We start from the raw sequence: 27,406 nt of genomic DNA on the forward strand, positions 1-27,406 counted from the left end.
GATGTGTCCAGCTCCTCGCGACCGTGTTGATTTTTAACGATGTTTGTATACATGTTTTTCATATAAACTAATAAACTAAACGAATTACTGTTTCTTTATAGTAAGAATTAAAGTTATTTTACTATTGCAATATTTTATGTGAAGATTTTTCTAATTCTATTAATTATATATATATATATATATCTTATTACATTAAAAAATAATATTAATAAGACATAAGCTTAAAAGTGCAAGAACCAAGATTACAAAAATAAATATATAATATTACCAAGACTCGATTCTTTCTTTCCTTCAATACGTTTAACTCGTTTCCAATTATTTCAGTTTATCTTCTCGTATAAAAATATCGCGTATCAATAGCCTATTTGTTTCAAAAATTTATGTGATTCAGCTATTTTACATACATGTCGATTAAGTTCTATGTATATTGTGCGCGCAAATTAATTATACATATATACTTCATCATTCATATCGCATTTTATTTATCAATCAAGTATTAATTACAATATATCTAACATTATAAATCTCGCAGTTTTTAATTTTAATTTAGACAATTTCAATCTATAAATATTATGCCATTTATATGGTTAAACATTGCGGAAGAACTATTTGGAAGGATAAAATACAAGCATGTATACATATAATATGTTCATATATTATATTTTATATATAATATATGAAATATTAAATAATAGTAACTTCAATTTTCAACTATTAATGTAGAGAAAGACGTGTGTGTAACATATAAGCTCACAGCTTAATGTAAATTGCTGATTGTAACAAATTCTGCATCGTTTAGAATCAATTACTTAATTTTTTCTTTAATTTATTCCTAAAGCTAATTGTGATTCTCGAATGACAAAAAGATGTCAATTGGTTTTCAAAAACAGTTTAATAAATATGTTACTGAAAAATTGCTGTTAATCCAAATTTACAATGCTCATAAAACAAAGTTACGGAATTACAACTCTCCCAGAAATAATCTCCATGGTTTTTTCTCTGCAGATTCATTCATTAAACATTTGAAGTCAGACACAGTCTGATATGTCTGTATCAGAGATGTGCCTGATTGATATTTGAAGATTTGAAGCAAAAAGGGAAGCGGAGATTGTTAATATAAATTAACTCAACATTGTAACTGGAAAAATCTTATGCGTGAAAATTCATACTTATATCTACAAGTGCAGGAAGGACTCTTATTGATAGAAAAATTCTGCAGATATTTTATATGAGATTTTGTTCAGTCTACTCTACAAAGCATTATCTGCAATGCATTGCATGTGTTACAATATGATTGGCTTAAAAAATATATATAGGTTTCAGTCCTAGAATTCGTAACAAAAAGGCAAGACAATAGCAGGTCACGATATTTCTTTAAGTCAGCTTCAAAATCTTTCGAGATATATATATGCGTATCTATTTTTTTTCTTCTTACTAGACGAAAACTATAAAGAATTACTTAACGGAAAGTATTATGGGAGTATATCATGTTCGAAAAGAGGCGTGAATTGAGGCCTCACGCCTGAAACTGCGTTTTGTTTACCCGCAAGCACTACAGGAACTGTCTTCATAAAGCGCGCGAACGCGGAAAATAAATATTAAATAAAGAGATAACTAATTCGAATACCTAGTATATACAAAATTATACTTATACATAACTCACAAGGTATTACAAAGTAGGTATCAAAGCTAAAACATAAATGTATGCCCCCTGCAAATATATCTGGAAACGAGAGCAATAATAAATTATTATTCTCAACTGAATGCCGATAATTTCAATTTTTCTTCATGTCTAAAGCAATTGAGGAGCGTTAAAAATAATGTTTGATATAATCCAATTAAAATAAATGATATAATTTGTAAATTGAATTTTAATAACTGTCACAATGGTTCGCGCAAATTGTGCTAAGAATAATTTAAGATTTAATGAAATCACGTCATTTGGAGGGAACATATATTTTTCAATGTTTCGGGATGTTATCGAGTGCCCGTTCTACGCGGGAAGACTTATACTCGGATTTAGGATCCAATTGAAAAATTCATCATACAAAAATATACTCTGTAAGTTTTAACAAACCTTTTTGCACAGCTGCGGGACATCTGATAAGCGAATGGAAGGAGTCTACGGACAATAACGTAACGTTAAAATGTTTCGGCGTCGTCGCAGTCTCGAGTGTCGTGCCCGAACATTTCGCAGTTTTCGCAGTACGGCCTCTCGACGGGTGGCTTTTTCGGGGGTTTTGCCGCCCTCTCGACGCTCTCCGAGAAATCTTGGGCCTGTCGTGGACAGTCCTCTGTCTCGTGTAGATCGAATTGATCGCAAATATCACAGAACATACGAGGTGCCGCTGCTCGTTTGTCCAACGTGCTGCGAGTATAGTCGTCGGCTTCGTTCGCGGGAACTCCCATCTCGAGAACCTCGATCTTACACAGCAGTTTCTCATTCTTACGTTGCATATCGACTATTACGGAGTTTAGGAAGTCAATCTGACTCTTCACGGTGTCGTTCTCCTCCTGCAGCTTCGCGACGTCGATGTTCTTCTCGACGTCGATGTTCTTCGCGACGATGTGCTGCTTCGTATCTCCCGTGCCGTCATAAGTGTTCTTCAGATTTTCCTGCAATAATTTCAGCTGATCCGTCGCTTCTGTCCACTTCGCGGCGACTTGTTTGTTTTCCTTCTCCAACCGACTCAGTTCGTCCCGTAGCCGTGTTTCCTCCGCCTCGGTGACATTCAGCTTCTCCAACAAATTCTCCATCTTCTTATTCTGCTCCTTCTCGTGCTTCTCTCTGCACTTCGTCAGATCGACCAATTTAATCTCCTGCTCGCTCAGCTGCTTTTCCAGAGCGTTCGACGTATGCAGCAGCTCGTGGATTCGCTTGTTCGCGCTGTTCAGCTCGTTCTGCTTCATCTTGATGTCTTCATTCCGCGCTTGCTGCATCGCTTTCACCCCTTCTACCTGCGTATCTTCCAGTGCTTTTATTTGCTCCTTTAGTTTATCGATTATTGCCTCCTTATCACTTACATCCGCTTTCTGTTTATCTACAATGTCCCGCAACTGCTCCAACAACTTCTCATTTTTCTTATTTATATCAGTCTGATTATCTACAGTTATCCGCAACTGTTCTTCAAATTCTTTATTTTGCCTATGTATATCTTCAAGCTCTTTTTGCTTAGCCGCAACTTCGGATTCTAAAATTTTCCGCAATTTCAGTATTTCCTCCTCCTTGGAAGTCTCCAATTCTTTCATCTTAGCTTCCATTTCTGCTCGCAGCTTCTCTCTTTTATTCAATTCCTCGTGCAGATTCGATAATTGAATCTCCAAGGACTTTACTGAATTCTCCAAAGTAGTTCTACTTTCGGTCAATTCGTTTATTACGCTTTGATTCTGTGCAGTTGCTTCTAGTGCGTTCTTTAGCTCATTACAATTGAGACCATGTTCCTCCTTCATAGAGGAGATTGTAGCGTTCAATTCAGCTACCTGTTCCTGCGATTTTTCAATCTCCGCTTTTGTCTTCGATATTTGATTCGTCTTATCTACGATTGTCTCTTCGGCGTCCTTTAACTTATTCTTCAACTCTTCCACCGTGCTAGTCATTGTGTTTAAGGACGTGGTCAAATTCTTATCGGCTGTCTCCTTATCGGTGGTCAAGGATTCGTTTATCCTTTGCAATTCCGATGACTTATTTTCCGCATCGCAAAGCTGTGCATCCTTTTTCTGAATCAAGCACTCCAACTCCGACGTTTTACGCACTTCTGCGTTTAACTTCTCTGTCAATTCCTCGATCGACCATCGATCCGCGCTTTGATTAATCTCCAATTTGTTTTTCGACTGTTGCAAATCTTTTACCTCGTTTCGCGAGATTGACAATTCAGCCGACAAGTCAGCGACATTTTTCTGCAAGGAAGATGTCTGTTCTTTGTGGGAATTTCGCAAGGTTTCGCACTCTTTGCGAAGATTGGTGATTTCTTCTTCCTTCTTCGTCAATCGCTCCGCAAGCTGGACGACTTCGCCAGATTTTCCCTCCAAATCTTTCTTGACGCGTTCGGCTTCCAGTAGCTTCGCCGACAATTCACTCTCATTTCGTTCATGTTCCTGTATTTTATTCGCATAATTCGTATTTGATTTTTTAGCATCGTTTATTTGAGATTCCAAATTTGATTTTTCCGAACGCAACTGCTCGACTAACACCGCGCTTTTATTTAATTCCGTCTTGGTGTCGGTCAATTTTCCTTCTGTCTGTTTCAACGTAGTTTCTGTTTGGAAGATCTTCTCGCGAGCTTCGTCCAATTCCTTTTCTTTCTTTCGCAAGTCCTCGTTGTACTTCGACAGTTGTTCTGACGAATCGGCAGAAGAGTTAATCGCACTCGCTATATCAGACTCCTATAATTTTTTACATTTCGACGATTAATTTAGTTGATTGATTATTAATTATCGACTAGCTTCTATACTAACCAGTTTATCCTTCTGTAATGAAAGTTGAGATATTTTTTCTTCCGCCCTCACGACCTGTTGATTCAAATTCTGCACGTTCGTTTCGAATCCGCGTAGTTCGCTCTCCAAATTCGTTTTCGTTTGTTCGGATAATGTGAGAGCGTCTTGCAATTCTGAAAAAGCGAGCCTTGGATTAAATATAAATCGGCGCATAATTAATTTTATTACATTTATAAACTAAGAACGGTTTGATTAAATTTCAGAAAATCTATATTTCTTAAATTTTACATATAATGCAATGTTAAATATTTCACATCTGATCTTACCTGAAATTTTCTCAAGAAGATGTTTGATCTCCTCATCCTTGCTCGCTATAATCACCTTCATATCCGCGAAATCTTTTTCGAATTTAGTGAGCATCAAGGCTTTCCGTGCGACGTCCGCGTTTATCTCATCGATGTACTTGACTTTATCATTAATTTGAGTCTGGAAGCGTTTAGTTATTTCTTCTATTTGCGCTGTGGTAGCGTTTCGCAGTTCCTCGAGCTCTTTGTCCTTCACTCTCAGCTCCTCGCTCAATTTGTTTAGTTGCGCGGTGGATTGCTCCTCCGACGAGATTAAACTGGCTAGGTCTTGCTCCTGCAACGATTAGATAAGGTCATAAATGTTGCATTCGCGCAAAACAAAAAATGCTTACCAATTTTTGCTTTTCGTGAACTATTTTGACATTGTCGTCACTTTTGGACTTGTAGTGCTGGATTTGTTTCGACAACGCGTCGTTGTTTTCTTCGGCCAATTTGAGCCTCGTACTTAGTTCTACAAAATATACCCAATAAAATTGCCAACAATTTATCGCTTATTATACATTTTGAGAACGTAATGATTATTTGCACGATAAATTAAAATAAAAAACGCTAAGAATAAATGCTAAAATAAATGAAGTTAATTAATTTTCACTTTTTATAGAACAAACCTTCCAACTTTTGTAGAGCGTTGATCAGCTCCCTGTCTTTCTTCTTGCAGAGTTCTCGTTCAGCGGCCAGTTCGGCCAACAGTCTCTCAGCTTCAGATATTTTCTGACTGAGTTGCTGTGAGATCTCTTCGAATTTCGAATCCTTCGTGCGCAGCTGTTGTTCGAAAGATTCTGAAAGTTCACGGATACGATTAACGTTTTCGGTCTTCAGATTCTCTAGAACGGCATTCTGCTGCTCTAACAGCTTCCTAGACTCGTCCCTCAGCTCCTCGGTCTTCACTTTGATCAACTGTTCCTTTTCCTCGAGCGTCTGCTGATACTTGGACAGCAGCGAGTCCTTCTCGCAAACACTGTCCTTCTTCATCGTCTCGATCGTTTCCCGCGTTTTTCGCAGCTCATCATTCAATAAACTGGTATTCTTCTCAAATTCCTCCTTCATATTTTTCACCAATGTTTCTTTGCTCTGCAAGTCTTGTCTGGCAGCTTCCAGTTCCTTCTCCAGACGGCTCTCGGACTCTTTATGCGTCGTGGTCTCTTGTTGCGTTTTGCTCACCACAATCTCTAGTTCTCGGATACGTTCCACGCTTTCGTTCACCAGATCTGATTTCTCCTGCACTTCCTTCTCCAAACTATTTTTTACTTCTTCCAAGCTCTGATTGCGACTTTGCAGTTCTGAAAGTACGTTCTAGTCAGTCAAGGGAGTAAAAAAATATAAATTACGTTCAGATACAGCTTTATTGCGAGTACCTTGAAGCTGAGAGTTCTGCGAGCTTGCCGCGCAATTGAGTTTATTACGCAGCTGCGCCAATTCCTCTTCGGCTTCGAAAAGCTTGATGCTATCGCGCTCCGTTTGAACGCTGCGCTCTCGCCGTTCCTCTGCGAGTTCTTCTTCGAGCTCCTTGATCCTGCTTTCATTTACAGTATTTATGACCTAGTATAATAAGGATAGCTGTTTAGTCTTTAGAGAAGTACAAAATTCATATACTGAATGTTCGCATTTCGAGCGTTAAATCGCAGATTATTACTTCCTTAATTATAAAAAATATAAAACAATTTGCACAAGAAATAGTTCATTTCTGAAAAAAATTACATAGCAATCCAATCGCAAAATTCTTTCACAGTAAATTTTTTTATCGTATTTTATTTTCTTATCGTAACAATGAAACGACAGATGAAGAAGATTTAGATTATTCATTATCCTTCTTTATACACATTCAAAATATAACTGACTGGTAACTGCGATACAGGAAAATTAATATAATGTTAGTCTGACTTATATGGCCTCTAATTATAATTATTTGTAATGTCAAAATCTGAAAATTGATAATAAATTCTTTATACAATTTTTTATTTATGCATGTGTATGTTATGCGATACGAGAAACAAAATTTTGATTATTATATATAATAAATACAAAATGATTTTTGACAGAAATATTGTTTCAATTTCCAATAACTATGGAAATAATAAGCGTATTAACATTCGAAAGCGTATAAATAAAAAAATAAGAAGCACATCAAGATATACGAAGCGTAGATGACTGTTAGTGTAAAAAAAAAAAAACAGATCTTTCATTAGCAAAAAAAGAGAGAAGTCAATAAACAATTGTTCGCGTGTGCCCAATTTGCAAAAAGCATATTATTCAATTTTGATATTTGAACGTACAAACACACATCACAAACGAACGAAAAGATTATTTAAATAATATATAAATAGCAGCAAAATATTTAAAAAAATGATAAACCAGATACAATGCATATAATAAATAAATAAATAAATAAATAAATAAATAAATAAACGTGTGTAATAAATAAATACGTTACGCCTACATTAATATTGTTCCACAATTGTACTGTTGTGCATATAAAGCGTGTAATTTAAAGCTCTCGTTGCTCAATCATACAACAATGAAGCAATAATTAAGTTAACATTATTAATAAATACTATGCACGATTAAAATCGCGAGGAACAAAACTTCTCATAAACAACAGCAATTTGTATAACTTGTACTTTAAGAAACGTTTGATGTGGAATTATCGCGCGCGTTTCCAGACTAACACGCGATTAATAAGGCGGGGTATTTCGATATAGTGTACAATTTAACATTGTTAGTACGGCCGTAAAGTTAGTTAGCAGTAGCATTTTTTTTGTATTTTTTGCGCGTCAGGCGCAGTCAGGCTCAGAATCTCTGACAGAATTGCGACGAAATGCAAAATGACATGGCTAGAGTGATGATTAAACAAGCGGTGCCGAAATACTGCGTCAATCCATCCACGGCTCCGAACCTTCGGATACTCACACTTTGCTCAGATCTCTCTTTCTGAAAATAAACGATAATTTTGCCAGATTAACTAAAGAACTGAATTTGTGACTTTCTCTTCCTAAAAATATCAGATTTTCTTTTCTGGATTGTTTAAATCAAATTCGGGGAAGCTTGAAACCAAAAGTTAAGAATAATTTCAGTAGGGTGGAATTTCTATATATTTTTGCTGGGTTCGCATAACTTTTTAACGCTGCAAAAAATTACTGATTTGCCGAATCTATGTAGCGAAGCATATGCTGTAACATCGCCCGCCACCGTTATGTCCCGCTTGCGTACCGTATTGCGCATTTACGACGAAAGCGTGTATATTTGTTGAATGATGTACCACATCCAAAATCTCCCAATATTTATCTCATCGTACATTTATAAGAACAAAAGTGTATCTTTAAAAAAAACAAGGGTAATGCAACTAAATCTTCAAACTTATACATTGTTCATCCTTATTGTAATAAATATCTAGAGCATACTAAACGATAATGCAAATGTCTCACAAAATTCATTTTCAAATAAAATCGATTCAAAATTCATGAAAAAGGTTGTCGTTAAGATAAAATCAGTATTTCTGAAACAATCCGATACGTATTATCGGACAAAATATGAATAAATTATAATGTGGGTGAGCATACTTACCGAATGTTCCAAACATTAATGAGATACTCAGCATTTATCATATATGATAGATGATTATGCGTTTGAATTATATACTTGATATATTAATATAAGCGTACGTACCTGTATGTCGTCTTTATTCACGGACTCCTCTTCAAAACGGAACAAAAGATCTTCGCACTTCCGTTTCTCATCTTCCAGCTGTACCGCCAGTGCATTTTTCTCGCTGAGAAGTTTGGCGACAGTGAGTTCCGTCTCGCTGACCACTTCTTGCATCTGTTCGCGATACTAAACATCGTCAACGATGAGAATAACAATTTAAAAAAAAATTGGAAACAGAGAGATCTGAAAACTGGGATAAAGCTTTGGAAACTTTAAAAGCTTCACTACAAGAAAACGTAAAGAAATAATAAAAGACAAAACATTTCGTGATTCCAGCCTTTTCTCCCTGTTCAGAGATCGATCTATCGCCGTGCTTTGTTTTTAATACCGGAAATACCTACCTTGTCATATTCTTGCTTGATCGAAAGCGCCGATTGCTCTGCCTGATCAGCCTGACTCGCTGCTTTTGTGACTCTTTCGCGCTCGAGATCTCGCTCCTTCCGCAGGATATCTATTTCTTGCTGTTTCTCTTTCAAAACTTCCTAAAAGTATAAGTTGCTAATTTAAAACCACGATGATTAAAAGAATTTGAGGGAAAAGCTTTATTGCAATATTGAAAAATAATAACTTTAAATACAAGATGTCTCATTTTTAATTATGTACCTAAATATTCCGAGAAAATATAACATTGAAAAAAATTGCAAATAAAAATTGTAAAGTTGCAAGAGAAACGTGAGATGGACTTCAATTATCTCGAGTGCTTCTACCAAAGGTAGGTCAAGGTCCATTTGAGTTTTGCAAATGGTATATTATATATTTTTTAAAAATTTGATAATGTATATAAAAATATAGAATTGCATAAAAACTTCGAAAAATTTTTAGTTACCCAGAATGACGTTGGTGTGACGAAAATCTGATCCCGTTGAGTTGCTTTTTAATTTGAATTCCTTTGTCTTCACATTTTGGAAACTTTTAAAAAATATTTAGGCGCATTATTCAAAATGAGACATCCTACATGTATAATAAGTATAATTTTATATTTATTAATAATATTGTAATATACGAAGTAAACTAACAAATACTGCGCATTCAATAGCACTCTACTCTCTATAATGTATCAAGTTTCAGTAAAAACAAACTAACAAGTTAATAAAAAAATTCTAGCGTTAATAAAAAATTTTGCAGCTGATTATTAACTCGTTTTCTGCATTATGCAACAGTTTTGACAAGATCGCCGTCGAGTCTTTAATCAATGCGCGAGATAGCAGTCGATGTATAGACATCATTCTAGATCGACAACACACGATTAGCAATATACATTTTACATCGCATTAGTCGGACGGTGAGTTTGATTAATCGATTCGGTGATGCTGGTCGTCGTTTCTCCGCCAACGCAGACATTAAGCCGACATCACATCTAAGTATGTCGCGGGAAATTCTAGAGATAAATTGGATCGGGATAATCTCATGCGTAAAAAAAAAAAAAAAAACCAACGGAATAGTTTCGGATGCAATAACGACAAATTAACCATCATATGTAAAAGCGACGCAGCAAAGATACTCACCTGGAGGGAATTGAGGAAAGGAGATGTGGGATTTTATTAATATTATATATACAAATCGCTATATATTACAAGCTCCGGCGAGCGATAACAATAAATTAATGGTGAAGAATAAATAAATAAAACGCAGTTGACTACCGTTCGCTCGAGTTTCGCTAATCGACTCGCTAATTATCGTAATTAACGTATCGCATCACAATGCGCTTGTTAATTTACATCTATGCGAAATTTCTATTCTACGGAGTGTACGAAACTAATTGCGGACGGCGAGAAAATCCCGGGGTCTTGTCGAGGATCGCTTTTAATTGGGGAACAATGAATTAATCAGGAATTATTAGAGTTATGGTCTCACCTGCAATGAACTTCGCGCAGGTGTCGACGTGCGCATGCCAAGCCTCTGGAATATTGGATGTAACGGAAACAAAACAGAAAAAAAAATAAATAATGATATCAAATCGTGCGGCGACAGCAATTTTCAACAATATTATATTTAACACACTAATCACAAAATTACGCACGTTAAAATACAATAGTTTCTGTTAATAAGTCGGTATATTACAAAGAGAGAGAGAGAGAGTAGGCTTCCTAAAAAGCGGCAAACCATCAACTACAATTTACAGCGGAATTGATCCTTAAGTAATTTCACGAGAGAAAAATATCGATCGCGATCGGTTTCATGCGAGAATTAAATTTCTCCGAAGTGGAGAGTCCGTAATCCTCGCGAAGAATTTTCCTTATTTATTTTCATGCGAAGATTCGAGCGAGACTTCTTCATGACGAGTCTTAAGGACGAGTCTTAAGGACCAATTACCAAGAGCACCAACGAGACCAAGTATAACAACAACGACATATTCAATAACTACGTTAAGAAACAGAGCCAACAACGTCGCAGCGGACTGCAGGATGCATATCCCCAGTCCTTCATTCTGGCATGGTGAACCTTACCCTCGCCGTGGTGCCGCTCGCCGTGCTCGCTCTCGCGCTGACGACGCTCGAGGCGATGCTGGACGCGAGCGACTCGCGGGAGCCGCTCTTCTTCTGAAGGCCCGAGACGTTGAGGGTTGCGCCACTCGGTTTGTGCATTACACTAATGGATGACCTCTTGCTGGACGGCGACCTGCTGACTTTGTGCGCGGGTGCGAACAGGCCGTGCTTGGGCGAGCACTCGAAGTATCTGGATTAACGGTTGGGTTAGTTCCGCGGAATCTCAGGAACGTGAATTGTGGAATAAAGACAAATTATGCGAATTATGCTATCCCGATCATTCGAAGCGTCTCGCGAGTCATTTGGCGCACGCACCGTGCGGCCCATTGAATTAAAAAGGAAGACTCTTAAGATTATCGGCGAGATTAAACTGAATACCGAGAAATTCCTTACAGAAACATTGGAGATTAATATTCTCTTATAAAATCTAAAGAAAAAAAAACCTTAGAGATGATGCATGTCTTGACATTTGCTTCATGTGACCTGCGTATTCTCTCTAGAAAAAGGCTTCACGACTGCTTTAAATGATCGAAGATACTTAATGAGACAAAGTGCTCGATGAAGACGAATGAATATTCTTGTGTGTGTGTTTTTTTTTTTGGTCACATCGAAATGCTGTTGAGAGATTCGACGAGGGAAATGCACACCTTTTGCCATTAACGGAGCCGTCATTCTTTCCGACTGAATCGTCCAGTTCCACGCCGCACCACTCACCCGCTGCGAATTCCGTAGTGCCTAGATATCTGAGCACGCCAGTTTTGCTGCCCTGGCTCGATGATACTATCACCCGATCGCCTATTCTCAGTTCACCCCGCTGCGACACCATGGAGGACAAGCTTGTTGTCGATGCATCTGTGTTCATAGTTTTCAGCGATGCGCGATCATTATATGGTAATTCATTAAAAGCTAATTCAGAGTGAATTTATTCTGTTTAAACTGGGGCGTGTTTTTTCGCTTTTTTTTCGCACAGTAGCAAAACTAAGATTACAAGTTTCTTTCTACATGATAATTAAATTTTTCTTTCTCTTTTGCTGATAAACTGAATTACATATTTTTCACGTTGTTTATATATTATTCGTGTATTTACATATTTTTAATGTATTTCCCTTTTTCTTATATATTTATGGTTAACGATAAACTTATTACTCTTGAGATTAAATAATCCTTCCGTTTTTTTCCTTCTAGAAAAATGAAATTGTGCACCATCGCATCTATAAATATGCAAACATTTTTAATCGATATATTTTTCGAGATAATTACTCTTGCAAAATTAAATTATTATATCAAAATTAAATCATGTTACATCGTCATCACGTTGCATGCTAATGAAACTAAATTATTTCCGTGCTTTCTACATGAAAACTGATAAAGTGGGTTCTTCGCCTGTTTACAATGAGCTGAACGTTTACTTTTGGCGTGTTCTTCAAGCACTGTCACAAATGCCATAACTAAAATATATATCTCTTCAAGCATCTAATGTACAATGATTGTCTCTTTCGTTCTTCTTCCCTTTCCACTATTCTTATTATTTAATTTTCACATTTTTATCAAGAATTGTACATTTTTAGACAGAATTGTATCAATTTTATACTGATTTTTCAAACAAAATGTTTAATCTAAAATGTATTGTCCCGTGTTTTTTTAATACATCACTTGATAATCGTATATATTGTTACTTTTATAATCACGGAGATCATAAAATATTTTTTTTAGAAGAAGAGAAAGGGAGGCGAAGAAATTAAGACCAGAAAACTAAATAAAATTCGTGAACAGCGTTTGGCGTGCGTGCAGCGTTAATTTACGGACGCGGTGAATATCTCTTGCAGCGATCCTTACTCAACGACGGCGACATGGATTTGTTGAAAAGGCCACTTCTGGCACTGTCGGGCGGTGTCGTCGGCGTCGAGATCATGCTCGTTACATGATCGCTCAGCGGCAACCTGGTGAGTCGAGTGAGCCTCGAGAAGATCCCTCTTTTCGGCTCGCATTGGAAATATCGGCTACCCGCCACCGAACCGTCGTTCTTCCCTGAAGTTCAAGATCGAATCTTCAAGATTTGCTTCCGAGTTCCGCTAATCTTTCCTGCCGATTTATCACTGCATCTTTTTATTGATTGAACAACTATCTTTATTCGCGATTGACGACAATTCTTTTGCTTCACTTGCGTTGAAAAGGGGAAGAGTGCGGCTCCGATAGCCTTAGTTTAATCATCAGTTAGGACAAAATAAAATTTTTTAGAAATCCAATTCCGTAATTGATTCGCTTCAAGTTTTAGCTTGTTTCCACGATCGGTTAGAGGATCGTCGGGGTGATCCTTACCGATAGGCTCGTCCAGGACGACTCCCGCCCAGTCTCCGGGGGCGAATTTGGTCTCGCCGATGTAAGCGATTGTTCCGGGTTTCGTGCCGCCGACCCATACTCGATCTCCGATCCTGAAGCTGTCTGTGTCCTCGGTCAGAACGACGCTGGTATCTGCGCGAGATCCAAGATAATCCTCTTTGAAATGTGACTGTCAACGACACTCTCGCCCGGTTAATAATAAGTTACATGATATAATCTGTATTGTTCCCGACAGAAAAATAAAAACGAACGAGTCGCTACATAGCACAGTTTTAATAATATCGACAATTTGATGTCGCAATCTTGATTTTTATGAAATTGTTGAACGAAATTCTGAAGTCAATTGTTTTTTTTTTTCCAGCAATCATTGAAGCAATTTATAATTCTTGAATAATTAATGATAACAAAATTTTACTTGATGAGAGTTCCGTTTCGACGTTAACTGCTTAATGATATAATTATTTAATAGATATAAGTATACGATCTTAAAAAAAGTTTGAATGCCTTCATCGAAACTATATGTACAGAAGACATATTGCTACAAATTATATTATGCATGCATGATACTCTACCAAAATATATATGTGCAACATCACTCACACACATCTAACGCAAACCAATTTGTTTAAATCAAAAACACATAACACGAGCCACACACTACTGTACACCAATAATACTTGTACACTTACAGCTACGTTTCCAGCTTTGAAATATTCTAAATTTGAAGAAGGTGAAAATATTGATTGTAGTTTTAACGATGTCTCGCAAGACTGGATTTTTGCCAGTTTTGAAATTATTGCCGTTTCTTGTGCAGATGTCATAAACAGCTTTATAAATTGCGACCTTCAAGGAGAAAGAAAAAACAAGATTGCTTACCTGATCCTCTCCGCAAAGCAGCCTCGTTTATTTGACGGTCGTGTGTTTCCCAGAGAGGCTCCATCTGATCTGCCGTTGTCATGCAAAATAATGCATATCATAGCAAAAACGGGGAAAACAAACAGAGAACATGCTTTCGAGAAATGTTTCGCCTTATAATCAAGAGAATACATCGCTTAAAGTTCTTTCTAGTCAATTTACTTGACATCAAGCAGCGTTAATGATGATTGCCATGCAAATCGCTATAATTCGATAATAAATAAATCGGCAAACTAACACCAATATATACAAAATAACGATTTGTAATAATACACAAATGCCAATAAAAATTAATTACAAATTAACATAAATGTAAATATTGCATAATTCATGTATGAATTTTAATGTAATAATTTCTATTATCCTACATATTAATATTTTTTCAAGGCTAATTTATACAACATCGATAATAAATTTAGAAACGCGTGACGTCGTCCGGAGAGTCGCGAAGTTGATTATAGAATATGCTAAGTTAATTACTAATTATTATGAAGTGACGTTGAAAAGACGAGAAATGGTTCGCCGTGAAACGGATCGGGGCTTGGTCCTGTAATTGCTGTCGCGATAATCAGTATCGGAAGTCGATCACAATCGGTTCAAGACAGAGAGTTATGTAAACGAGCAATAACGAACGAGTTAATGGCAAGTCAGGGTGTGCCGTCAGATGACGCCGATAAGATCTGGCGATTTCTAGTGCAATATGCAATCATGTGAGGTTGTTTTAAAATAACCGATCATTGATCGTATCGTGTTATTCTAATTAATTGATAAAAAAAATGTTTTCGCAATTTTATCTTCGTAATCGACTCATTTCATGTTGTTTTAATTTCAATAAATATTTGTAACTTGTGACTTATTTATTATTTTTAATATATATAATAAACTAATACTTAATACTTTTATTTGATATTTTCCGATCAAAATTGAATAACTGCAGTAAGAGCCTCACAATAATTGCAAGTCGGCAATCACAAATCTCATCGCTTACGTTTCCGCAGCGTACGCGTCGCAAAAAAACTCCGCAAAAGGAATCGCTGGTATGTCCGGGTATCGCGGTGATTCGCGGCTTAATTAATTATTCATGGAAAAGCGGTGGGCGCGTGCCTTGTCGTAGTAGGTCAATCGCGTAGGTCGGTATCTCTGTTTGACGAGATGTAATCGCGATTACGCGGTCGCAACCGTGGCTCCGACGCGGCGACCGAGAGGTATTACAGATCTCGATGATTTTAATTGCCGATGCAATCTGCATTAATGCGTCACATTATGTACATCGCTGCATCACTGCTATTGTTAAAAACGATTACGCGCGAGCAAACATTCACGATCGTCCGTGTTTTTCGAAGTATTGGAAATACTTTGATAAGCCGGAAAATGAAAGTGATATTAGTAAGTTAAAGTAAACCTCATTTAAAATTTTGTTTTTAAATTTAATCATAAAAATATCGATAATCAAAATATTGTAATATTTATAAATTATTATGAGAAAATGTAACAATTAACAAAAAAATAAGGTGTTTGTTGAGAAACATGTTTCGCATATAAAATTCGACATTGTAAGATTCATCTCGAGATTTATCCAGTATGATTTTTGTTGCTGCGTAACCTATGCAAAACCTTGCGCGATGACAGACTATGATTAGAGTCATATGTGACATGCGTTGCACACGCATGATGATTTCCAATGACAGGATATACACTATATTTTTTAATTCGAGCGTGTTAATCATGATTAATGTACCATGGGACGCGGAAGCATGGCGTCATGATTTGTTTGCAAGTGTTTGCGAATTATGCGCGTTACGTGATTTCTTCTTCTTAATTCTTTATATCATCATTTATCTTGTATTATCCTTTTAATAACTATATCAGTCATTAATTGCAATTAGATTCCAACATCAAATTTTGTAATAATTCTTTTCATATCGTTTAAAAAAATGTAAAAGTTTTAATCACGTTAAATTAAAATTCTCTGAAAGAAGCAATTTAAGAGTTTAAATAGAATTAAAAAAAAAATATTTAAATGGGATTAATTCAATATTCAACTCGCAGAGTTAATAATTTGCCGATGCTCGAATATTATCAAATTACTCTGTCAATTTTCTCACGTTCCGAATTTAAGGTTTATAACACCCCGATCATTCGATACGTTACAGTCGTAAGGTAAATCTGTAGAAGCAGCCATGAAGTACGGACACTTTACTCCTTCGAGCGTGGATATTCACGTAAACAAGGTTAATAGCTATAGAGAGATACTATTATTGCCGTGTAATTCATCTCGCGTTGTAACAAGATCATGATGTAATAAACCCTCGAATACACAATTAAGAAATTATAATCATTGTGCTGATAATTATGACGTATTGATTAGCGATGACTTTGCTGCCTGATTGCGAAATTTTTGAGAGAGAATAATAATTTCAAATAATAAAATAATCTTAAACCATAATTGAATTCTACATTCAAGCGAATTAGGACTGCAACATATCTCGTTGTACCACGTGTTGTTTTGTTTCGCTATTCATGCAGAATTAATATCAAATGTTAATTTTTCCCTCCAAATCGATGTTCAGCTGCTCAAATATATTTCCAAGACAACTTTTAGAGAAGAGAATTTGTAAAGAAAGAGAAACACAACACCCTGCCACATTATGCCACATGCTGCTATTTTAGTATACAGCATGTATGTCTATTTTATTAATATTTATTGAGAACTGATAGTATTTTTGTCAGGCCACGAAATTAGAATGGACGACCTTAAAACCGGCTTTAATACAAATACCTTGTATAAACTGATGGCGAAGCGATCCAAAATGAGCATAAAGCAATCTCGCATGCTCATAAAAACCATTTATCTTTCCATATTTAGTCGACGGTGTCACAATTACGGCAGAACACCATGCAGAGAATTACGTCAGTGCGAAACGCCGTTACCATAAAAATATCTTATCTTTAAATTGCCTGATAAATTCTGAAGAAAAAACATCAGCTATTCAAAATCAAATTTCAGTGACGAAATAATATATGATAATTTTGAAGAAAGTTGTGTTATGTCATAAATGTGCTTTCATAATTAATGTTTTATGTTACAATCGACTGTTCTTAAATAAAATTTCAATAAGAACTAATGTTTCCTTATATCCTTTCTGTTAGATACATCTTCAATTTTCTTAATTGTATTTAGAATATTAGTAAATTTGAAAAACTCCTGCACATCTTGTAGAATCTCATTGTAGCGCGAGAAATAAACAAGCTCGACAAACCTTGAGTCTTCTGATCGAGTTGCGAAATTTGAGATGAACGATCGTCTCTTGTGTAGAAGACGAAAGAAAAGAAAAAAGACAAATCAGAGAAAAGAAAAAAAGAATGAGATGAAATCGCGGGCGCGAGATAAACACCAACGACTTGCATAATCGCAATGCGTCAGCCGACGCGGGATTGCAGGGAAGGCAATGCAATGGAGTTGCACCAATAAGGTATGATACGTGCCCTGAATGGAACAACAAAGTCAATAGTGAAAATGCGCTTCATTCGTTATGCACAAAGATGTATATTGCGATCTGTGCGATGGAAAAATACTAACGTAAAATACGTTTCCTTCGGTTTCTTATATTCACTTGCATTTTGTGCATTTCAGATGAAGTAAGTCTTATTACGAAAATTGTAGCCGAAAAACCCCAGAAAAGTAGGGCAGTGATAATAAAGACAAATTTTGACTGAAAAAAAGAAGAAAAAACACTGAAGTAAAAGGAAAATATATTCAGTTTGGCGAAAACGAAGAAAAATTGCAAGACAGCGTAGAACGTGTAGCTTAAAAAAACTAACAATGTGAAGAAAAAATCTGTCTACAAACAAAGTAAAAATTGCTGCTTTAGGAACGGTAAAATAATGTGTATCGCGACCAATTTCTTTGCAAAACTATCAATTATTATAATTATTATCGACGCAAATGCATCATATATTTTATTTGATTTGATATGCGATAGCAATGTTAAATAAATGTTATTTGAAGTATGAAAAATATCTCTGCCACGTTAAGATCGTTAATATCGCTGTTCCGATATTTTGTAAATTTCTGAGTTATTCACTAATAATTTTCCGAACGAGATAACATTCTTAATCGCACGAACTGCTTTCACTTTTTAACAAGCGGTTTTATCATTTAAAAATGCGGAGCACTCTCGATTAATCGCGACAAATCGAGTTAGTCGGTGTATGCAATTGAAGTAAACGTTTAAAAAGTTGAATTAAATAATAATTAACAATTGAGCGATAAATCATAACACAAGACTGAAATAAAAATGATTATCAACTTAAAATTAATAATTCTTATAAATACTACACAATTCACTTCGAATTCCGTAACATCGACTAACTTGATCTACTGCGATTTTCACGTTTTTGGCGAACGGCATGCGAAATAAAGATTAAAATATTGTTGTTCGAGAAGATGAAAAAACTAAACACTCACATGATTTATTTGTCGTGATAAGCTCGTTATTAATTCTCGTAGTTTCTTGTTAAATGTATTTACCAATTTTTCTCTCACGGGAGATGCGTCGTCACGAACGGTCGAGGAACGACTCGCACGCGTAAGAGCGCTTGTTCACGTTCTCGACCTGTTCGTAGGCGTGTGCACGATGTGCGTATACGTTGAAGCGGATTAATGAGATGCGTCACACTGCATCATTCACGGTATATATTCCAGAAAAAACAAGGCGCACTTAATTTTCATACACAGAGTATATCGTAACACGTGTGATATGATCTAGCCTTTGCATATACAAATTATTAGCAGAAATTAATAAATGAGATAATGCTTATAAAAGTTTGGCATTATCATCTATTCATTCATTTCCATTATATTTGTATCCTATAATATTTGTATAACGATTGTAATAAATGCAACAATAAAGTTTGTGCAATAAAATAATCCAATTTTTGGAAAATGTTTAAGATGAATATTCTTTCAGCAAAATATTAGTTATCTGAGCTAAAGATTAGAATCGAAACTAAGAAAAGCATAAGATATCGAGACATACTATTAGCTTTCATGATTGAAAAGATTATTTTACAGAACATCTAATATTTTCTAATATCTAGTTCATCATCAGTGTGACAAAGAATATTGTGTCTACATTTTGTATTTATCAACATGAGATATTTACATGTCATATCCACTATATCTAAAAATCTGAATAATGGGTATTGGACAACATTACAAAAACACATACAATAAGAAAAAATGATATATGATTTTGTCAAAGACTCACTGGCTGCTGGTCTCGGCGATGAAGGTGGAATTGCCGGTCTGGGTGGCATGGTCGAGCAAGGTCTGCCAATCTTGGATGGCGGCCTTAGTCCTGATGGCTTCAGCTCTGTCATGTTCTATATACACACTGTAACACAGTACTGCAACAAAAAATATTATGTTATTTAAATTATATATATTGTTAACAAAATATATAAAACGCATAAAACAAGTAAAAAATACCAAGAGAGTTATAGCAAATAAATTATATATATATATATATATATATATAAAGAAACTGAGTAACCCCTAAGGAAATATAATAACCTTAAAATTGTATACGCGTTTTCAAATTAGCGCATGTTTTTATAGCAACATCTCTCGCGATAACAACACACAAGCTATGCAAATAACTGCGCGCGATGGTCGAAAAGATAATATAAGGTTTGACGAAAGGGAAGTTAACCTCAAAAGTGACAGACAGATTCGAAAAGTAAAAATTGGAAATTACAATCTTACCTGAACAAAACACTATTCAGAATGATTCACAAAACTGATAATTAACACATTTCACGGGCGACGATGACAGAAACCGCGATTGACAAGCACGATGGAAAAATTCATCTCACCACACTTACAGAAAAATCACAACTGCCATCGGAATCAAGCTCGCCAACTCACTAATATGACATCCCCTTAAATCAATTAAATTCAAAAAGTTCTAGCTGAATTTCTAGTAACTTCCATAAAACATACTGATCGCAGTGTCATCTGCATGTTTTGTGGATGTACGTAATTATGTTTACTTCTCTGTCGATAAAAAATACGCTGTTTGATTAGTGTCCAAGATTCAATTATGATTACATATTCAATTTATGATTCAATATCAAAATACTTTTTTTACGCAAAGATATTAGATACATTTTATTTATCTTTTTTCACGTGCACGTGAAAAAATACTATTATTTGGATTATAATAGACGTTACATAATGTAAATTTCACTTATGAAAATGTTTGGAAAATGTTTATAGATATAATTTTTTTCTTTTACTGACAATTTCTTATATATACAATCAAATATACAAAAATCGCTCAATTATTAAAGCTAATTCTAAATATTGCAATAATATAAAATGTACATGCATTATTTTTGTAAAGTGTACAAATGTTTGACACTTGTAATACGACTAACAAAAATAAGCAGGCGATATTTTTTAACATTTTTTTCAAGGATTCAACTTAAAGAGGAAGTGGGCGTAAGTAATCTTATTTCACTAAATAAAATTTATTTCTGAGAAACATTCAAACATCTCAATAAAATTCATAATTTTATGAAACTTTGGTAAAATATACAGTTTTGCGATAATCAGACGGATCTCTTAAACTACGAATATCAAAGCGTCGTCATTTTGACTCTTAGCGAGAGCGTGTCGACGATTGGTACGATAAAAACAGTGTTAAATAATAAAATACCGCGCATCTCGGGAGTCGGTCATAATCATGTATCAGGTGTTCGGAAATAAGCACACTTACTGTACGTAACAATATCTTTTATCACAAATTGACAAAATTGTTTTCTGATATCAATAGTAAAATATGTAAAGTACACGATCAATTAAAAAGATAGTTTTTATGGTGGGCAAATTACGTAAATTAATAGTAAGTTAAACCTTATTCTTTGGTTAAAACTTAGATAAATTTCAATATAATCAATATAATCAATATTTCAATATAATCTGTTTTGACTAGAGATTTAATTACCAAATTATTTAACTTTTAAATTATAGAAGCTGCAAAAAAATATCACACTGAACTAAATAGTTATAAATAAAAGATTAAATTCTTCTTTAATTTAAAAAAATTTTTTCAAAAACAAATATCACCGAAACTGCGCATATTACCAAACACCTCGTACACTTGTGTATAACATATTTCCGACGTTAGCTGCGATAAGAACAACCATGATTCGTGATCACGCGAATCACACGCGTCTTTAAACGCGTTCTAAGAGGAAAGAACTGCCTAGAAAAATAGTATTACAAATAACGATCTAGCCGCCTTAGCTAATTGTTCTCGATTCATTTATTCATTTCCATATATATAGCATATGTGTGCGCGCGCGAATGTGTATATGTGTGTGGTGCACGCGCGCATACATACATATATACTATATATATACGAGAGAAAATACAGTACAAAAAGGCACCTGGAAAAGCAGGCTGATTCACGTAAACATGCATATCCCGAATTATAAATTTCGAGATTTCACGAAGACACTTGTCGCATGTTTAGGCACAACATTTCGCTAAATATATGTATATATATATATATTTTTATGCTGCCTGTCATTGTACATAAGGATAATAATTGTGCAGATTGTAAAGTCTGCACAAAACTCAGGATGTACTTTCGCATCGCAAAATTAAATATGAAAAATAATATAGTGCCACGAATTCTTAACAACACTTGCTGAAAATTTTTGCAAACAACAGCCGAAAAAGTTCTGAAGATTCTCACAAACAATAATTTGAAAATAATCTAAAAAATGTCTTCGACCAAACATCTTTCAAATGTACTTTTTAAATTTTTTAGACATTTTTGATAATTCTGAAGGCGTCGAATCATCAATGTTTTTAATCATTTCAATTTTTTACACATTTTCTAAATGTGTTAGATATATCTAAGATTTTTAAAATCACCAAAAAATATTTTCTAATTTATCGAAAACTTTTTAAACGCCTTTTAAACATCTAAATTTTTTAAATACAATTATAGAAACACGTGACTTTCAATCTTTTAGCTGATTTTTGAATATCTTTCAGAGTATGTCTTGATCGTTGTTTAGTCTCGCGCGCTTTCGAGATTAAAATTTAACTTGCGAAAGTAAATAATAAAGTCTCTTCGCTTCACTTCTTCATAAACGACCGCACCTTGTTCACACACTTGTCCATAAAGTTCCGTTTACGCTTGGGCTCTGCGCCCGCTGGAAGCGATAACAGCGAACCTTGGCCCTTCGCGCAGGACCTAGATCCGCCGTATTCGCTCGACGTAATGCTCCCGTCGGAGTCCAATCCCGCACCACAGCTTCTCGATGTCTTCAGCAACGTCGTCGATCTGTCGTCGTCGTCGTAATCGTTGTTATCGTTATCGCTCTGCTTTACCGAACTTACCTGCACTATTTCCTTGGTTTTCTGCTCTTCGATCTCACGCTTCCGGTCCCCGCATTGCTTGTTTGTCGAAAACTGTCCTTCTGAGTTGGAACATCGGCTCGGCTTCGGAGGACGTGTTGGCAAAACATTTTTACTACTCTTGTCTTTTCGCGTGTCTTCCGTCTCGGACTTGAATTCGATCTTCATTTGAGGAACCAGCCTGGTTTCATTCTTAGATTCGACTGTTTTTGTGTTAAATTTCTGTTGGCTTTCTTCCAAAGGAGAGATTGTTTTATTATCCTCTGAATCTATTGGAAGATGTTCTCGATTCTTCTCGCACTCCTCCTGCCTGCTCTGCTGTCCGCAGGTCTCCCCGCCAGCACTTTTCTTCACGTCATCGTCCAGCAGACCGTCCAGACTGCGCGATCTCGGTCTGGGAAGTGGTGGTCGGTGGACGATCGTGGGAGAAATCGTCGACTTCCGTTCTTGATCTTGCTGGTCCAACAATTCTAACGAGCGGGAACGCGTCGACGGTGAGGGAGGTTGTCGCGGCGGTCTGCGAGGTACTGCTTGACTGCTGCTGGCAGCCGCTGGATGCATCGTATGTACAAACTTGAAGCGCGGCGATGTAGGAGGCAGGCCCATTAACCAACGAGATGGACTCGACGACTTTTTAAGCCTATAATACGAAAACGTATTCGTTAGAAAAATTACAATTCAAGTTTTTAGTTCTTTATCGTTTTTTGTTAAATTCTTCGGCATTAGATAAAAAAAATTTATACGTACACTTACGATTCTGCGCTGAATTATTTGGAAAGTTAATATTTTGTGTCTTTAAAAATTTTAATTTTTTTCAAACTCTTATACCGAACACCGAATATTTATTTCATATAATTGCATCATGCAGTGCATGGTGAAGGATGGTGTACTACTTGGACAAATAATAGACATTTGTGCATAAATATAGTGTCTATGTGTAAAAATTTAGATTAAACATCTAATTAAAGTGAAATTTACTTGAAATTTTCTTTTAAACTACACATCTATAACAAGCACACACATGTAAGAAAACACATTTAAGATTGAAAATATATAACAATAATAACTTATTTAATGCATGGATTTGCCAAAGCGAGGAGATGACGAAGTGACACTGTTTAAACACCAATAAAAAATTTATATCATTAACTGACCTAGTCGTGACTGTCAGAGAACGATTCGCAATCTTGGCTGTATGAAAACAAAAATTAGCGTTGCGTTAGTAAAGCTTGCTTTAAACTCACAGTAAATCGATTCTCAGTAAATCAACTCGTTAACGACCAGTAAGACTCTTTGAATCGTCACTTAATTGTTTTCAGCGATTAAAAGTATTTGATCTATTTAAATCGATTTTGCTCAAATTCATCTTCTTGCCTCATTTGTTTTATATAGTCGAAATTGCTGATAAGTCTATTCGCAGAAATAAACCCAAGCTCATCAGGAGCCCACGTCAGGACGTAGTCCTACTGAGATTAATCATTTCTGTGAAATTTAAAAATTTTTTTCTGTACGTTGACGAATCGATTTGCTCGTCAATTCGATATTAGGGCCATGCTAAACGATCAGGAATAACTACCTGCTCGGTATGGCTGTGGGCGGGCCGTCTAGTCAGTCTCGCCCGCCTGTAGAATCTTTGTCGCTGCCCCTGCTTTCGTTGCTGTGCATCCGCTGATAGCTAGGCGGCTGTCGTATATTTGTGTTACCCGGTGTGCTCGGTTGGGTCACGTCCTTGGGCGCCACGCTGCGCGGAATTCCGCCGGACGGCTCAGATCTCACGGGCATCTCACCTCGCATAAACCTTCACGGTTGTGCAAACGAGAAAAACCGGAATTTTAACAATGCGTTTAACAATTATGCATGCCTAATTGCCGCACAGTTAAGATATAATTATATTATAAAAGTATCAAATAGTTAATTTAACAAGTATATTATAAATAACAAAAGATATAAGTGTAATTTATATTTTTGTAACAATAAATAGAGAAGTTTGCAAGATCGCTTTACCTTTCTAACTTGTCTACGCAGGCGTCTTGATAGTCGTGAATCCAGCGGACACCGTTGAAGTGGCAGACTGCTCGCATATCCTCGGGAAGTTCTTCAGGCTCCGGCCATTGGAAATTGTCGATAATCGGAATTATATTACATTGTGATTGTAACGCGGCAACAATTTCCTGCAAAAATAATCGATAATGTAAATACAAAGAAATTTTTGAATCTTACAAAAATCTTTTAAGATGCCTAAACCGACAAACAATTGCATTTTTTAATATTTCCGAGTAAAAAGTATCAGAACTCACTCTGTGAACCCAGTCCTTACACTCGCTGTCTTGTACGCACCGCTCCAAAGCTTGGGGCGTGAGCACAAGAAGGAAGTGTTTGGCTTGCCTGATGCTCTGCAGTAGGTTATTGTCGAATTTGCCGGCTTCGAGTCTCTCGACATCGATGAACACCGAGAAACCGCGCAGCTGCAGGTGCACCTTCAAGAGACTCGCCAACTGCGAGCCGTTCGATCTGCGATAGCTGACAAACACGTCGAGCGATTTGTCGGGCGATTCGTACTCGCACGAGATGAACTGATTGTGCTGCATGTTTTTGATGGCGTCGAGTATCCTGAGCCGGTGAATGCTGTTGGCGATGCCGCACTCGGTCAGCAGCTGATCCTCCGACAGATTGCGTATCGAGTCCTTGTCCACGCCGGCATTCAACATACTGTACGTATAAATGGAAAACTCCTGGCCGATCGATTGTAAAAAGCTATTGAGATTGCCGGTGTCGCGACTGCTGTAATCAGCCATCTTCTTCAGGTTCTGCAGCTCGCGCGCGAATCTACGGCGCATGATACCGTTCGTCAGACCGATGTCCTCGCGCAGATTCTCTTCGGTTAATTGTAGCAGCAAATCGCCGTCCACGCGGCTTTCCACGAAGTTCGGAGCGACGTCGGCAAAGCCGATCTGTTTTACCCACTCTCGAACGTCCTCGGTGGACCACAACGGCACCTGTTGACTGAGTTTATGCGGAATCTCCTCGCCGATCAATCTGAGAGCCTGAGCCGCGTACTTAGACGCGATCGCATTCGGACAACTGGCTACTTTCTTCAGCGGCTCGATCGCGCCGATTGTCCGAAAGATTTCTGTGTTACCCTGCCGCTTCTTGATGCCTGCCTCCATGCAAAAGTGGAAGGCCGCCAGGTTGCGAGCCTCCTCGCGCTTGGAGCTTAGCACCGGCACGAGTCTTTCCAGCCAATTTTTGCTCTGGCCGTGAGCGTGCGCCAGGTTCGACTTGGCAAACTCGTAGGGGTTGTGCGACGTGACGAACGGCTCGACGAGATCGAGAGTACCGGACTTGAGGACGGCTGCCTCGATTTCCTTGTTGGCAACCAGCACGGCGATCGCCAAGCAAGCGTAATACTTGATGTTGTCGTCGGTGTGGAAAGCCAACGGGAACAGCCACATCGGCACCTTGCGCTTGATCATCGCTTCCTGGTTTTCGGCGCCGCCGTACAGCGACAAATTCGCCAGCGCGCCCGCGCAATGCCGTAGAGTCTCTATGTCGTTCTTTCGGCACTCAAACAGCACCGCATCCAGCCCGCCCAGCCTGATCACGTCGCTGCAGGTGCCCTCGCTGTGCTTAAACAGGTGCTCGAGGATGCCCGTGCCGACGCGCGCGTGATCCACCGAGTTCGCGGACTTCTTCGTGCACACACACGCCACGTTCACCACCTTCTCTAGACCGTTTTCCACCACGTGAGCGCGGTTCTCCGTGGTCAGACATTGCTCCAGCAACCTAGCCGACGAGAACTGCAGCTCGTCGTCGTTCGCCACACAGTTTGACATCAACAGATCGAGGCCGCCGCGCGTCCTCAGGGTGTTGCACAGTGTGTAGCCCAGCTCGTGGCCGTGCGTCGGCACCGCCCAAGCCTTCCGGATGATCTCGTTCACCCTGTTGAGTAATTGCGGCGCCTTGCCGCCGCTCTTGCCGCCATCGGTGCTCGTTTTCAGCCGCTCGACGAAGCTGTCGAGCAGGCCGCAGTACTTGGCGATCGCGCAGTCCACATCTTGCGGATTCGATTTGGAGCACAGCAGATCCAGATCGTCCAAGGGTAGAGACAGCAGCTCGTCCTCCGCCGTCGGAGGTCGCATGCCGTTCATCAACTGGTTAACCGCGCTTGCCGCACTGATCATCGATTTGGACGCGCTTACACCCGACTTGGATGCAATCGTGATGCTCGATTGCGAGCTCGATGCCATGTGCTTCTCGTGGTTGAAGATGCCGGTCGAAGTGACCGTCTGTCGTTGCTGTTGCGCCGCCATCGCTTTCTGTAAATTATTAAAATTACCTGTCGATCATTCCTCAAGTTTTGATTTACAGTAAACGACATCCTCGAAAAGATTTTAAGAAAAAAATTGAGGATTTTGTCGAGTTTGACATTCAATGTTATTTTTACTTTTCTTTATCATTGTAATATTCGCGCAGAATTTTTGTATAATCAGATAAAAAATTATTACATCTCTAAATACAGTAAATTTTATTCTACAGCGTTCTTTTACCATTCGCGAGTCGAGACTGCACTTTCTCAGTTTTATCATGCTTTTCCAAATGAATGCGCTTGTCCGAACGACTGCGCTTTTCTTTTCACGGCCTGTCGAACCGTGTAAATTCACTTTTCGACTGAGGCTCGAACGCGAGTTCGCCGGCGTTTAAATCACCACCGCGGTGTATCGTGGATG

The 27,406-nt window shown here is 37.4% G+C and overlaps 2 protein-coding genes across 22 annotated transcripts in view; both read right to left on the reverse strand.

The window, feature by feature from the left end:
- Positions 1-458: 458 nt before the first annotated feature.
- Positions 459-20,166, reverse strand: CLIP-190 (Cytoplasmic linker protein 190). Of its 9 annotated transcripts, none has more exons than XM_012368654.2 (17): positions 20,010-20,166; positions 19,513-19,651; positions 14,204-14,272; positions 13,307-13,459; positions 12,824-13,015; positions 11,635-11,839; positions 10,949-11,177; positions 10,356-10,400; positions 8,843-8,983; positions 8,463-8,615; positions 7,707-7,727; positions 6,155-6,338; positions 5,408-6,079; positions 5,132-5,250; positions 4,761-5,073; positions 4,456-4,607; positions 459-4,383 (listed from the first exon to the last, which is right to left on the reverse strand). In XM_012368654.2, exons 2-17 carry the CDS (start codon positions 19,622-19,624, stop codon positions 2,143-2,145), a joined length of 5,001 nt encoding a protein of 1,666 aa, XP_012224077.1. In that variant the 5' UTR covers positions 19,625-19,651; positions 20,010-20,166; the 3' UTR covers positions 459-2,142. The 9 variants fall into 9 exon arrangements, with proteins under 9 accessions (XP_012224077.1, XP_012224076.1, XP_012224081.1 ...); XM_012368653.2 differs by having other exon boundaries at positions 8,463-8,627; XM_012368658.2 differs by lacking the exon at positions 14,204-14,272 and having other exon boundaries at positions 8,463-8,627.
- Positions 20,167-20,755: 589 nt separating this feature from the next.
- Positions 20,756-27,406, reverse strand: part of Sarm (sterile alpha and armadillo motif) — a 75,374-nt gene continuing 68,723 nt past the window's right edge. For 12 of the 13 annotated variants that reach the window (XM_067357189.1, XM_067357190.1, XM_067357186.1 and 9 more), the window contains 4 exons: positions 24,977-26,995; positions 24,684-24,850; positions 24,256-24,477; positions 20,756-23,319 (listed from right to left, as the gene is read on the reverse strand). In XM_067357189.1, the coding sequence (XP_067213290.1) occupies positions 24,288-24,477; positions 24,684-24,850; positions 24,977-26,995 (2,376 nt within the window). In that variant the 3' untranslated portion in view covers positions 20,756-23,319; positions 24,256-24,287. Of the gene's footprint in view, positions 23,320-23,833; positions 23,871-24,255; positions 24,478-24,683; positions 24,851-24,976; positions 26,996-27,406 lie in introns of all 13 variants that reach the window. The other variant, XR_010890733.1, reaches the window with a different exon arrangement.

The sequence above is a fragment of the Linepithema humile genome, chromosome 6 (assembly GCF_040581485.1).
Source record: "Linepithema humile isolate Giens D197 chromosome 6, Lhum_UNIL_v1.0, whole genome shotgun sequence".
NCBI lineage: Eukaryota > Metazoa > Arthropoda > Insecta > Hymenoptera > Formicidae > Linepithema > Linepithema humile.

Bases quoted from the DNA above. Each gene is read 5' to 3' on its own strand.
- CLIP-190 (XM_012368653.2), bottom strand. From the start codon at position 19,624: ATGACAGAGCTGAAGCCATCAGGACTAAGGCCGCCATCCAAGATTGGC. The intron at 7,728-8,462 runs GTACGTACGCTT...GTTTATTTTCAG, and splicing joins TGAATAAAGACGACATACAG to AAAGAGAGATCTGAGCAAAG. The intron at 5,251-5,407 runs GTTTGTTCTATA...TATATTTTGTAG, and splicing joins CGCTCTACAAAAGTTGGAAG to AACTAAGTACGAGGCTCAAA.